The sequence below is a fragment of the Dendrobium catenatum genome, unplaced genomic scaffold (assembly GCF_001605985.2).
Source record: "Dendrobium catenatum unplaced genomic scaffold, ASM160598v2 fragScaff_scaffold_1676, whole genome shotgun sequence".
Lineage (NCBI taxonomy): Eukaryota > Viridiplantae > Streptophyta > Magnoliopsida > Asparagales > Orchidaceae > Dendrobium > Dendrobium catenatum.
This window is the reverse complement of record NW_021320138.1, coordinates 456,127-470,950: the sequence shown is the minus strand read 5'-3', so window position 1 is coordinate 470,950 and position 14,824 is coordinate 456,127. Positions and strand designations below refer to the sequence as shown.

The following is a 14,824-nucleotide window of genomic DNA, read 5'->3' as shown; positions in this document are numbered from 1 at the left end:
CCATTTTTTTTCCTTATTAGAAGTTCTTTGAGACATTTTTTTAATGGAAAATTACTTTTGAGATTTATACTTAGTAACTAAAAGTTAATAATTATTTAATTTTGAAAAAAATATTTAGAGTAAATTAAAAAATACTTTTAATAATTTTATAATTAAAAAAAAACACCTCATTTTTTATTTCCAATTTACAGTTGAAAAAAAAAGAGTAAATGTTAAGGTTACCGCCCAAGACGCAGGAACATTATTCCAAGTTCTCAGGCCTCCGCCGGCGCACCCATTTTTTGCTTTCAAGAAAACCAACGGCAGGGTGGTGACTGGATCCAACAAAATTACACCCTGGTAAAATAAGCAAATTCAGCGGGTTTGAAGAAGAATAAAGAAAATAAATTGGCCTTAAATGAATGAGTTATGCATTAATATGCAATTCCTAATTTATTATTCTTTATAAATATTGTATGTAGCAATATATGATAATTATAAAACAAAGCCATCTCTCTGCAAAAGTTTGTCCATCAACGGCCTACTTTTACTACAATATTTTGATAATTATTAATAGTCTTGTTTTTTATTAAATAATTTAATTATATTAAGAGATAATATAAAATGCACAAAATTTGGAAAATAATAATATAGAATAATTTTATTTCGATTATTCTTATACTCAGAATTAAGAAAATAAAAAGACGCTCTTTTCCTTATTTTTCTGTCTCATTCCAAACTCCAATAAAAAAGTAAAGTTTTTCAGGTGCGGTTATAAAGAAGGTTGCTTTCTGTAGAAAGCAGGAAGAAGTGAGCGAGAAAGAAGTTAAGCAGAGATGGAATCAGATTACGGAGTTGCGAGGGAGCTCTCAGCTCTTCAGAAGAAGAGAACTCAATACCAGCCTGAGCTTCCTCCATGCCTTCAGGTCCTCTCTCTCTCTTGCGGCTTCTTACTCTCTCTCTCTCTCTCTCTCTCTTGCTGTTTATGTTTATCTTTGGTTATGTTATGTTCTTGCTGGTTTTAGCTATTCATTTTGCCCCTATATCTTTAAATCCATTTTACACCATTGTGTCTATTGTACCGGCTATATTTGGTTTCAAAGAAGAAACTTTAAGCAGTTTGGTTGATTTAAAAAAAAAAACTGTCATTTTTTTGGATACCAAATCATGCCTCCTTTTATTATAAAATGTTTGGATCAAGCTGATTATATTTTGGTCAGGATTAGTTTCATATTCATTGGATTTATGTTGAGATAAGTGCAAAATAGTGTTTTGATTGATTAATCATGTATTGTACGCATCTCAAACCAAATCCAATGAAGATAAATCCATCTTGATCATAACTTGGTCAGGATATATATCCTGATCCATATTTTCTCCATCAAATTTACTTCTATGTTCATTTTTTGGATTGAAGAAAATTTTGGATCTAACGTGAATACATGGTGCTTGTAACTTGTTTTGTTACTGAAATTGTTTCTTAAAGCATGCATATTTATTAGAGTTTTTATGTCAGTTTTACTTAATTAATGAATTTAAATGCTTAAAAGTCTCCTCCTTCAAATGCCTAATTTTTTCAGCATTTAAAAACACTTTGTTGAACTATTTTGAATTTTTGACCAAATTATGATGATGTACATTAAATTATATTATTTTAATATGTATTTAAATCAATCAGCTAATAAACAAAAAATGCATTTTGTCTGACTTATAATACCATGTCAGCTGAATTGGTCAAATTAAAGCTTGGTTTGGAACGACTTTTTCACTGCTTCTTAAAGCATCATTCTCGTACAAAAATTACAAAAAGTTGCCTTAAGAAATATTAAGAAAGCCGTCCCAAAGTTTGCTTACTTTGCCTTGTCAAATTTTCTTTTTCCTTGTGGCTTAAATCACTTATGGTTTTTCCTGGTGCTCTTAGTACATCTAATTAAGCATTATGATACTGAAGTTCATGGCTGTGATTTGAGTTTTGTATTACATTTCATGTCTTTTGTGGCTCATCTATATAGTGAATTACTTGATACAGTTCATAACAAATCCCTATATAGATATATTATTAGTTTAATCATTAAATTCTCCTGTAACCATGTATATTATAGAAAACTTGCTCCAGCTTCCTCTTACTTGAAATTCTGATTCCACCATTATTGACAGGGAACTACTGTGAGGGCGGAGTATGGTGATGGAACAACAACTGCAGATCCTAGCAGTTCACATGTCATAAGCCATGCATTTCCATATACATATGGGCAGCCTTTGGCTCATTTCCTGAGGCCTTCAACAAAGGTCTCTGATGCCCAAATTATCACTGATCACCCAGTTATCAGGTTCTTATCCCTTCACTTTTCCTTTCCTTTTTTAAGAATGTCTCATACAGATCTGTCAAATTTGAATACTTCCAGTCATGAAATGGAACTGAAATACAATGCCATTATTTCTTAACTTTCAATTCTTTTGTATTTTTTATTCTTAACGGCTAAAATGCAATGCCATTATTTATCTGCAAAATGTTTCTGTAGGGTTGGTGTTGTATTTTGTGGGAGACAATCCCCAGGTGGACATAACGTTATTTGGGGCCTGCTGAGTGCAGTAAAATCTCACAATCCTGGAAGCATTTTACTTGGATTTCTAGGTACTTCTCTCCCTTAAATTTATCGCAGTTGTTTTGCATTCTCTTGAAAGAGAGAAATGATTAGTTTTTTACTTTTGTTTTGTATGTGAAATTGAATATAACAGTCTGGGATTAAACTGAATATTCTCATGTTCTTTAACAGTCTGGTGGTGAATGTAATGTAAACTAATTTGATAGAGATTTTTTCTTTTTCTGACTTCTAAGTTTTCCATGTATCATGTATGGTTATTTGGTGACATCTGCTTAACATTTTCTAGCTTGTTTTTTATTTACTTACATGTTAATACTTTGATTGCATTTTGTTCTTTGCACAGGTGGTACTGAAGGTTTGTTTGCACAGAAAACTATGGAAATCACATATGATATTCTTTCTTCTTTCAAAAACCAAGGTTCATAAACTTTTGTTTTCTTTCTTAATATTCAACAAAATATTTCTCTACTGTTCTAAAAATGTATAGTCTTTTTTCTCAAGAATCTACATTTGTTGCTCTTGAAGGTGGTTTTGATTTGCTTGGCCGAACACAAGATCAGATTAGAACAAGTGAGCAAGTCAATGCTGCTAAGGCTGCATGTGAAGCATTGAAACTGAATGGTCTTGTCATTATTGGGGGTAATTACTTTATTAAACTAATTATGTCGCACATAGTCAGCATACTAGTGGTTGTATCTACTAATTAATATATTTTGCTGGTTTTCTCAAGGTGTCACATCCAATACAGATGCTGCTCACCTGGCCGAGACTTTTGCAGAGACAAACTGTCAAACCAAGGTAAGGACATCTCCAACCGAACTACATAAATTCATTTGCCGTCCTCCATTCGCTCCACCCGAACACCAAATCGCATGCTACATTCGCGAGGTGAAACAGTGCAACGTCAATATTGATGTTGCACTATTCAGCAACGCCAAATCGTACACGTATGATTTGAGGGAAGGCGCTGTGACAACGGCCAACGGGTATATGAGAAAGAATATACACAGAATATTCATTTCTGTTTAAGGAAATGGAGTTCCATTGGAGTTGAGTTACTGTATTTTGGAGAGAAAAATGAGTTTTTTGGTTAGAGATGGTATAATAAATTTCCTTTTTTTTCTTATGCTGTTGGTCCAGCTTCCATTTATTACCGTTGAATAATGTATGATGTGGTAAATATAGCTTTTATAATTTTTTTTGGACAATTATATGCTAATATTTGGTTTACTAAAATTATTTACTTACTGACACTGTTCATGATTTCAGAAACATGAATATAATGTTATTATTTATTAACTAAGCTAAATTGGTAGGTGGTTGGTGTACCTGTTACTTTGAATGGGGATCTAAGGAATCAGTTCGTGGAGACTGATGTTGGCTTTGACACTATATGCCGGGTACATATTGACCACATTGTTATTTAATTAAGGCTGTTTGCAACCTATTTTCTTTTTCATCTTTTTTTTTTTAATATATTTGATTTGTATTTTCTGGCAATTTTTCTTTTCTTTGGAAGGTAATCGAGTTATTTTTGAAAATACACAAAATACTTTTTACTTATTTTTTAAGTGTTTTATTACTTTCAAAATGGCAATTACCTTAGCCCGTAGCTAGGAGTGGAGCCAGAAATTTTTTTGAATGAGGGCACAAATTAATATTAGCTATTAAATTAATCTCAAAATATGATTTTTCTTTTGTGTAATCATCATAGTTCATGAGACATGTTTTTAATAAAAAATACATCCAAAATTATATGTATTCCCATAATCCCATTAAAAAGGAAGAATTTTTTCACCCTAATATTTTCCTTAAAAGTGGATTAGAGAAGGACAATGTATATTTGTAGTATTTGAAAAATTAAGAATGCAATTCTCGACAATCAAGTTATTGTGAAATTTGTATCCACGCCAAAAGGATACACCTATCAATTGAGTAAATATGCATAAATTTTTTGTATTTTTTATGGGTACTCTTAATTTTTTTCAATTTTTTTTGCTTTTTATGATTGAACAAGGTTTAGGTCTCGTTTGGGACGGATTTCTTACTGCTTCTTAAAACAACTTTCTAATACAAAAATTTAAATTTTTATACTAAAAAGTTACTTTAAGAAGCAGTAAAAAATTCGTCCCAAACGAAGCCTTAGTCTAGCCGCATTATTGTAAAGTCACATATAGCTTAGCATATGTTTTTATTTTTTTTAATAAAAATTTCTGTTACAATCATTGGTGCCTGATTTATAGCATAGAATTCACCAATAATAATATAGAACTTTGATATGCAAATCCACTTTATGCATAATGTTAAATCTTCGCTCAAAGATCTACCAAATTGAAACACATAGCTAGTCATGTGAGCAGTAATCTAACTTTTGGATCAAAAGGGTATTGAGTCATTCAAACGCATTAAATTATTTCATTGATGAAATTCAATATGTGAGTTCATATGTTATTAATGGCAAACAATTATGATCCATTAATAACATACAGAAATGTTTTAGTTGATAATTTTTAATAAACTCTACTGAAACACATACAGTTGCTGTTATACTATTTAAAAGAACATCTTAGGCTTCATTTGGGACGGCTTTCTTATTGCTTCTTAAAACAGCTTTTTAATACAGAAATTAAAATTTTTGTATTAAAAAAGTTGCTTTAATAAGTAGTCAAAAGCCGTCCCAAACGAAGCCTTAGTCTATAGAATAGATCCTGAAACCCATCATTTCTCTTCCCATGTGTTACCGTTTAGAATTAAGAGACAAAACAGGGGCCAAAGCTAATGAGATCTTTTAATTAAATAAAACCTTAGTGTTGCAACATGAGTTTCTATGGGTTTATTCCCTGTTTAAGCTAATCAATCATAGACCTTATACTGCATATTTTGTTATGTTATAAATTTATGAATTTTTAATGTTTAATGGATTTAACCTTTGATTCTCTATTCTAACATTGGTTTTCCTATATTCAGGTTAACTCACAGCTTATAAGCAACATTTGCTTGGATGCTCTTTCCGCAGAGAAGGTAAAGCAAGCATTACGCAATTTTTGATAGAAAATTCAACTCGGGATTCATTTGGGATGGCTTTCTTACTGCTTCTTAAAGCAGCTTTTAAAAAGCTGCTTTAAGAAGCAGTAAGAAAGTCCTCCCAAACGAAACCTTAGTTGGATGCTAAGAAAGCATTTGGTTGCTTGTAAATACAACATGTTTGAGAAAATGATGATTTTATTTTCTGTTATTTTCAGGATGCAAATAAAATAGTTAATTTTTTAGGGAGTTTTGGGTAGGTTTATTAAGTTTGAAATCAATTTTTTGCATTTTCAATCTTTTAAGCAATCTTTTCTCTAATTACTTTTGCAGTATTATTACTTCATTCGCTTGATGGGACACAAGGCATCTCATGTTGCTGTGGAATGTGCTCTGCAGTCACATCCAAATATGGTGGTTCATTAATCATTCATGTACCTTTTTTTTTTTAAATCTAATCATACAAAAAAAACACAACATATTAATTTTTTGTATGTTTCGAGTTCCATAAAAGCTAAATTTTAATTCACATTCCAGGTGTTCCTAGCTGAAGAGGTGGCCATGTCAAAATTTAACCTCTTTGATATTACAAAACAAATAAGCGATGCAGTCCAAGCAAGAGCAGAACAAGGTTGAGTGCAGTGCTCATCTTCTTTAACTAAGCGCATGCAATCCACTAATTTATGTGATGAATTCAATGCAGGAAAGTATCATGGTGTCATCCTCATCCCTGAGGGACTAGTAGAAAGCATTCCAGAACTATTTGCGCTGTTGCAGGTAGTCATCTTGTTCTTAAATAAATTGCAGCTTCTTAATTATTTTATTTCTTCCTTCTTTCCACCATTTTCCTTCATCTCTTCTCTTTCAATTGTGTGAGAAATGAAATGTTTGTCTTATTTCTTGTAGGAAATTCATGGCCTCCAAAGCCAAGGAGTTGATATGGAGAGCATATCTACTCATCTTTCTCCCTGGGCATCTGCATTATTTGAATTTTTGCCACCATTTATCAGAAAACAGGTTTTCTTCCATCCTTCTGCATGGTGGAGGGTGGCCCCAGCCCCCTAGATTTAGGATAAATTCCGTTATAGCTATTTGTGATATGGGAGTTTTACTCATAAATCCTTTTGTAACTATGTACTACCGAATGTCCCCTCCTAAATTTGGAATCCCTCACACTTTTAATCGTAGTTCCGCCATTTGTTATGCAGTCGGCTTGAGAATTATTGAACACTTCATGATGTTTAAGTTGCAAAATATAACTAATTACATATGAAAATCTCTCCTTCCATGCAGTTTTTACTTCCTCCTGAATCTGATAATTCAGCACAGTTTTCTGAGGTAAAGGTTCTTCCATGACAATGTGTTCTGAACGGAAAATGGAAGGATTTCTGTTTGAGACTCGGCTTTGTTTGGGATAACTTTCTTGTTGCTTCTTAAAGCAACTTTTTGGTATAAAAATTTTAATTTTTGTACTAAAAAGATGCTTTAAGAAGCAATAAAAAAACCGACCCAAATAAAGCCTTTATTTCGTGAACTTACTTCTTTGTGTTCTCTACTCAGATTGAGATAGAAAAACTTTTAGCTCGGCTGGTGGATGCAGAAATGAACAAGAGAATGGTAGGTTCAGACTTCTCTTTAAAATTCTGCCATAGTTTATTTTTCCATTATGGATCTGATTTTTGCACCTTTATTTCCATTCTTTCTTATCTTTCCTTTCTATTTTTCTTGTTTGTTGCATAGTAAACTTCTCAAACTAAAACTGTCAAACCTTATAATTTACCGTTACAGTTATAAGAATTTCTTTATGTTTTAACTTGGATAAACTTTGGAATATATCCCAGAAAGAAGGCACTTACAAAGGGAAAAAATTCAATCCTATTTGTCACTTTTTTGGCTACCAAACTCGAGGATCTTTACCATCAAAATTCGATTGTGACTATGCCTATGTAAGTGTTCTTATAAAGGTTTTCTTTTCCTTTTATTAACTAATTATGCTGTAATCAGTAAACAATTTACACTCAGGTTCTTGGTCATATCTGCTATCACATTCTAGCAGCTGGTTTGAATGGTTACATGGCCACTGTAACTAATCTGAAACATTCAGTGGACAAGTGGAGATGTGGTGCTGCTCCAATCACAGTATGTCATATCTTAAGTTGTTGCAGCTTAAAAAATATTTGTTAGTAGAATGTTATCATTTATAAGTATGTGACTTTTTTAACCTTCTGATTGATGATTTTTGTTAGAATAATTAAATTTAATAATTATGCTAGATGTCGCAATAATTATTTTAAGTATATATAATTAACTATATAAATCATTAAGTTGCTCATATATTTGAATTATTGAAATTTAATTATTTATATTTAAATCCTATTGGTCAAGAAGTGATAATTTGATCAATCGTTTATGGACCGTTTGATCAAATAACTCCTATGAGCTGTTATTATAACTAATCCGTAGGAAATAACTATCGGTTTTCTCTCTCATTATGGGAGTTAGTTTGTTCCATAGAGAATTAACTCATGAAAGAAGAAAGTGAAAGGGAAAACAGAGAGAAACCTTGTGAAATCAAGGTATGTTTTCTTCCGATTAAAATCTTGTGAAAATCATCTTGTTTAAGATCTTGTGGATTTAAGACTTATGAAAATTTATGTTTTTTGTTTCAATTTCATTTACATAATTTATGATGCGAGTTTTTGCAAGAGTTAGAGAACTCATAATGCATATTGCGAATTCTTGTAAAAATTAGAGAACGTAATCTTAACGAAAGTTCTTTCACTATCCATTTTCCTGTTATTGGCAGGCAATGATGACAGTGAAGCAATACTCAGGTGGCCCTGGAGCCATACCAATTAGAAAGCCTGAACTACATCCCACCCAAGTTGACTTAAAAGGAAAAGTATATGAGTATGTTTTCATTCTATTTCACATGATGAACAATCATCTGGCCACACATAGAGCTTCACTAGTGCACTAGGGAGCTGATTTTTCCTTTGATCCTACAGGATACTGAGGCAAAATGCTTACAGTTTTCTCATGGAGGACTTGTATAGAAATCCAGGTCCCCTTCAGTTTGAAGGACCTGGAACTGATGTGAAATCTTACACCTTGTGTGTTGAAGATCAGGATTACATGGGTCGGATCAAGAAGCTCCAGAACTATCTGGACAAGGTAATTTGATTCTTTCAGTTCAATCTTCACTATTAAAGTTTAAGGCTTCATTTGGGGCTGCTTTCTTTCTGCTTCTTGAAGTGGCTTTTTAGTTAAAAAAATTTATTTTTTGTACTAAAAAGCCGATTTAAGCAGTAAGAAAACCATCCCAAAAGAAGCCTAAATTTTGGATTTTTTTGCTAGAACTGTTGGAATAAACTTATTTCTTAACGCTTATTATTAAAAATATATAATATTCTATATTTGTATGATATAATAATTTCGCAAATTAAGTAAACTTGAAATGCATACAATCTAATATTGTCTTGTGCATGTCAGATACAGGTGTCTTTTATTTATTTATTTATTTTTTAATCATGCAAGCCATGATATATATTGTCTTGTGCATGTCATATTCTACTTGAGCTGGATATTATATATTTGATTTTATAAAGTATCAGTGCATCATAGCATCCACATGTCCAAAACTCCATATTTTGGTCTCATATAAGGCTTCATTTTGTACAGCTTCCTTACTGGTTTTTAAAGAAGATTTCTAGTGCAGGATTTTTTAGTTTAAAAAAATTTTTGTGCTAAAAAAAAACAGTAGAAAAACTGTCCCACATAAAGGCTTCGTTTGGGACGGCTTTCTTACCGCTTCTTAAAGTAACTTTTTAGTTCAAAAATTAAAAGTTTTGAACTAGAAAGCTACTTTAAGAGAAGTAATAAAGCCGTCACAAATGAATCCAAAGTCTAAATGTTTGCATATAATATAATCACCCTAAGATAAATCATGCTTCATTTACTTTTTCCCCTTTTTTCAAATAAACAGGTTAGATGCATTGTGAAACCTGGATGCTCGCCGGAAATCCTCAAAGCAGCTCTAAGTTCCATGGCTTCAGTTACTGAGGTCCTGACTGTAATGTCTACACCAAAATCTAACGGTCATATCCTTCTATGAATTTTTGCCACCAGTTATTTTGGAGGGTGAAGCTTTACTCTTAGTTTTGTAACTTATGAATAAATGTCAATATGGAGAAATGTATATCATTAACATTTTGAAATGACAATAAAGTTGTAAAATATCCAAAATAATCTTTAGCAGAGATTTCTTTTGGATCTTTAGCATAATGGAACATTTTTTCTAATAGAAGTTCTGTGGATGTATTGATAAGTCATGAAACCAACAAAAGCTTGAGAACTAGAAGCACAACATAGTCACAATTATTCTTTTCTATTTCAGTAGCTTTGATTTAGACTTCGTTTGGGATGACTTTTTTACTGCTTCTTAAAGTTGCTTTCTAATAACAAAATTAAAATTTTTGTACGAAAAAGTTGCTTTAAGAAGCAATAGAAAAGCCGTCCCAAACGAAGCCTTAAGGCTTCTTTCTTACTGCTTCTTAAAGCAGCTTTCTAGTAATTTTTTTTTTATTTTTTATACTAAAAAGCTGCTTTAAGAGTAAGAAGAAAGTTATCCCAAACGAAACCTAAGTGATTTTAAATAAGTTGCTATGGGACAGATTGATGGTAGTGATCCCGCCATTATGAAACCTATGAAATTAGCATTAATAATAATTATTATTATGATAATTTGATTTTCTCGTGATTATTGCATCATGTAAGATTAGACCATAGGGAAAATACTCATACAAAGGGCTAAAATCGAACGATTATTTCCATTGCATCTTCAAATTTTGAGGTTATTTCCTTACCTTGAGCTTACTTTTATTAATTTAATATTTAAGGAAATTATTATAATTCAATTTTTTATTTTATAGATAATTTCTTCATTAATATGTTAAAAATACTTGTAATCTTAGTTATTAGAAATTTGCTGATTTATAGATCCATAGATAATATTGACAGAATTTATGTTAATGAAAATTTAGCAACATATTTCCTATCATAATTATCAATGGATATATGAGGATTTGTGACAAATATGTTGTCATATTGAGTAGGTTATTGTCAAGACATTGTTCGAAGACTCAAATTAACGAGACGGAAACAAACAGTTGGGTGGTTAAACATTTCTCTCAAATTCATAAACTGTTAATCAACAACATCCCATATAAAATTGAAATCCACCAACACAATTATAAATTTTGAACATAGATATAAAACAAATTTTACTTGTTTTTGTTTGTGCCCTTTTTTGTATACATATTCCTCTATTTCATCTATTTTACTTCTCAAAAGATTTACCTTAAAATTTTAGTTTAACAATTTGAGTTTATAAAGTAAACTCAATGAATAATCATATCTGTAGCATAGACATAAATTAATAATATTCATTTGACTTTATTTTGCATTTAATATATATATATATCAAAGACACAAATCTTTTTTATATATTTATCAAATAACATATCATTTTGAAATAACATTTCTATATTTATCAAAGAACATATCTTTTTTTTTTTTTTTGGACATTTAGGCCATTTAAGGCAAACTCACACACACGACGCATACACATAGACTCGAACCTTAGACTTCTTAGTTGGAAGCCTTAGCTCTCAACCAATAGGCCAAGGAGAGTTGTGTATCAAAGAACATATCTAAGACATAAAGCAGCGGGCACAGGCAACAGGATTCAAGAGGATCAGAGCCCTCGATTTAATTTCCCGATTTGGGAATGGATTTTTACTAATTGGAAAGTTAATCAAAGTTTTCTTACTGATGATTTCAACGGATTTGGTTTTGATTTGAGTTTGATTGAGACTTAATTTGCGTCAATTTGAATCAAATTGATTTCAATGAGGCTAGTACAAATTAACTAAGTTTAATTAAACATAATCGGGTCTAATTTGCTCGATTTGAGCCCAATTGTGTCTGATCGAGTCAATTAAATGAAATTGAGCCCAAATTGACATTGATTTAGGTCAACATGGGCTTGACGGGTTCAATCGTGTTGATCGAGCATGCTCGGGAGGATACATGAAAAAAATGAGGTCAACAAGGGTGTTGAGGAGAATTAATGGAGAGATTATATATCTATGGTTGGTATGATTAATAACTCTAAATCAAGATATGTCCATGGCTAAACCATGGTTAATCATTGTAATTAGGTAGTAATCTATTATGTGATTAACTAAGTGTGAGGCTAAGATCCTTCTAATGATAATTAGGGCAGAGAGCTAAAGTACTAAGCGTGAGGGTAGAGGATTTTTATTGCCTAAGCAATCTTTTTGCTAGCCTTGCTTAAGCCATCTTAATCATGGTTAATTATCTTTAATCATTGCTAACCTTATTATGAGAGTTATGGTATGATGTTGATAAATAAATTAAGCTAAATTGGTCATTAAGGATGATTTTGCTCAAATTGACCCATATGAACTCAATTGGGTCCTATTGACCAAGTTAAACTGATCAAGTCAAATTATAAGTTAAGCTAAATTGGCTCTAAAATTTATTAAATCTTATATTTCAACTATTCCAATTCTAGTTTAAGTTAACTTTGACCTAAAGTATCTATATTTAAACTAATTATTCCTAATCACTTGCATTCGAATGAGGCTTAGGCTTTGTTGCGACGACTTTTTTACTGCTTCTTAAAACAGTTTTTAAATTTTTGTACTAAAAAAGTTGCTTTAAGAAGAAGTAAAAAAGCCGTCCCAAATGAAACCTTAATGTAGGACGGCTTTCTTATGGCTTCTTAAAGCAGTTTTTTAGTACAAAATTTTTGTAAACTAAAAATTTTTGTGTCAGAAGAATAAAAAAGTTGTCTCAAATAGTCAAATGAAGCCTGAGTAGACTTGACCCTACTTGAATGAAACATGTATGTTGACTTGAATCTTAAGCATTATTACTAGATCAATTTGGATATGAATAAACTTTTGAATGACTTCGACTTAGGCTTCGTTTGGGACGGCTTTTTTATTGCTTTCTAAAACGGAGTTTTTTACAAAATTTTTTATTTTTGTATTAAAACTCCGTTTTAGAAAGCAATGAAAAAGCCGTCCCAAACGAAGCCTTAATTTAAATAAATCCAAAGTTAATCTGACTCACCCAATGATATTTAATATGGATTGATTTACATTCAAAATCAAGAAAAAATTAAGCTCAGTATATCTCCACTTAAATTTGGTTAGACTGACTTCAATGGTTATTAAATTTACCTTGAGATAAATATAATGCAATTTGAATTGATTACTTATGTATTTCACTTATATCAAAGCAAATCCATTGGTTATAAAACCTAACATAATCAAATTTGGTTTAGAAAATTCTAACCAACACTCTTAAGAATATTTTTTTGGAAATATTGGAAGAAGAAATTTGATATTTGTAAGATTTCTTTCAAAGAGCTTAACAATAACATACAGGATCTATACCAACAAAGGTTTAGTTTGTGATAGCTTTCTTAATTCCTTCTAAACTAATTTTTTAGTAAAAAAAATTTAAACATGAAATTTTTGAACTAGAAAACTGCTATAAAAAATAACAAAAAACATATCATAAGCAAAGCTAAATTAGCTACCTAATCACAATCATTTTTATGATTAATTAAGATCATTTTCTGGTTATCAAAGTATGTCTTTGAACAACTCAAGAATGGTATACTATTTTGCAAAGCTCTCATCATGAAAGGCAAGAATTCAAGCACAAATATTTTTTTTTTTTGGAAAATTAGGGGCAATCATGCCTAATTTTCATTAACTAATGAAAACATTATAGCAAAAAAAGTAAGAAAAATAAGAAAAACTAACAATCCATGTAAAAAGATCTTAAGCAAAAATCTTAAAAAATAATAAACACCAATAACCAAGGACAAAAAAACTGAAAGCCCCAAAACATAAGTGATTGAAAAAGGGCAATATCCATTGCAGACATCAGATAATATCACATAAGCAAGCCAAATCCTTTAAATAGCTAAAAACAACCATCAAGACCACTACTGATAGCCGAGACAACCATCCAAGTGATAAGAACTATAATATAAGCACCATACCCTTGGTTGCTAGGGATGACCATCCAAATCTGAAAATTGGTTGCCGGGTCAACCTTCCAAGGACAATCGAATGAGACCCATTCATCATATTCCCTTCTCCTCAACAACTAATTAATAAAAATAACACAAACTATAGTATGAAGCAAACTAAAAAATAGGCAATTAAGCATAAATAATAAAAAAAATAGAAGAAAAACACTATAGCTAAGAACCCACTCCAGCCAAGCAACACCAAATACAATCTTCACTGAGCCAAGTGCTTAATAACATGATAAGATATCCATGATGAAATTTTAGCTACTACAACTTTCTTAATTAGCCTACCAACAATGTTTCCAACAAATTTTCTATTATTTCTTTCTCTCCATATAAAATATAAAGAGCATCAAGTAATACAAAAAAATAAACTTTTTGCATCCTTCTCTAAATTTGATATAGAAATAAAATCTAAATCTTGAAATAGTGTTGGCCTAAGAATAAAGGAGTTTAATCTCAATACAAATCATAAATAATGAAGAATGAAAATAACACTCAAAGAATAAGTGATTATGATTCTCCTCAGTTTTAGCACATTAAACACATGTGAGTGGAACATTTAAATTCCTTTTAGAAAGAATATATGTCATTTTTAACCTATTGAACGATGGCATCCAAGCATAACATGAAAAACACAAAGCAAACTTCTTATGCTAGATAAAAGAGTACCATTCTACCTGTGTTAAACTATCATAAAAAGCAGCATGATAAATCTTAAATGGTAGGAGAAACACACTACCCCAAGAGATACAAAAATCAGATTGATTATAAATAGAAATAAAAGAGTCTGCCTGTACAACAGAAGAAGCAAAAAACTGGCAAATTTTAACAATCAACTGCTATCAGATTACCAACCGAGGTAGACTGAAGAGAAGAAGAACAATTAGAATCTACCATCTCATGTAAAGCTCTGCCCCCACACCAAGGATCCTATTAGAGAGAAAGGGAGCTATTAGGATGAATAATGAAAGAGATATTGCTTTTAACATCCCTAGCAATGGAACAAATATATCTCCAAATAGCAGAAGCCTTAGAAGGGGGAGTCTTCCAAAGAGAAATAAACTTGTGCTTAACC

General features: G+C 31.2%; 1 protein-coding gene across 2 annotated transcripts; it reads left to right on the top strand.

Moving 5' to 3' along the window:
• The first annotated feature begins 745 nt into the window (after nt 1–745).
• On the top strand, nt 746–9,934 carry LOC110109993 (pyrophosphate--fructose 6-phosphate 1-phosphotransferase subunit alpha-like). Of its 2 annotated transcripts, none has more exons than XM_028701318.1 (19): nt 746–905; nt 2,137–2,309; nt 2,502–2,614; nt 2,929–3,003; nt 3,087–3,224; nt 3,316–3,383; nt 3,902–3,985; nt 5,553–5,606; nt 5,943–6,023; nt 6,147–6,240; nt 6,313–6,386; nt 6,516–6,626; nt 6,903–6,947; nt 7,170–7,226; nt 7,451–7,555; nt 7,632–7,748; nt 8,416–8,519; nt 8,618–8,783; nt 9,595–9,934. In XM_028701318.1, the coding sequence occupies exons 1-19, from the start codon at nt 816–818 to the stop codon at nt 9,721–9,723; spliced, it is 1,878 nt and encodes a 625-aa protein (XP_028557151.1). In that variant the 5' UTR covers nt 746–815; the 3' UTR covers nt 9,724–9,934. The 2 variants fall into 2 exon arrangements, with proteins under 2 accessions (XP_028557151.1, XP_020696919.2); XM_020841260.2 differs by having other exon boundaries at nt 747–905; nt 3,111–3,224; nt 9,595–9,933.
• The last annotated feature ends 4,890 nt before the right edge of the window (nt 9,935–14,824 follow it).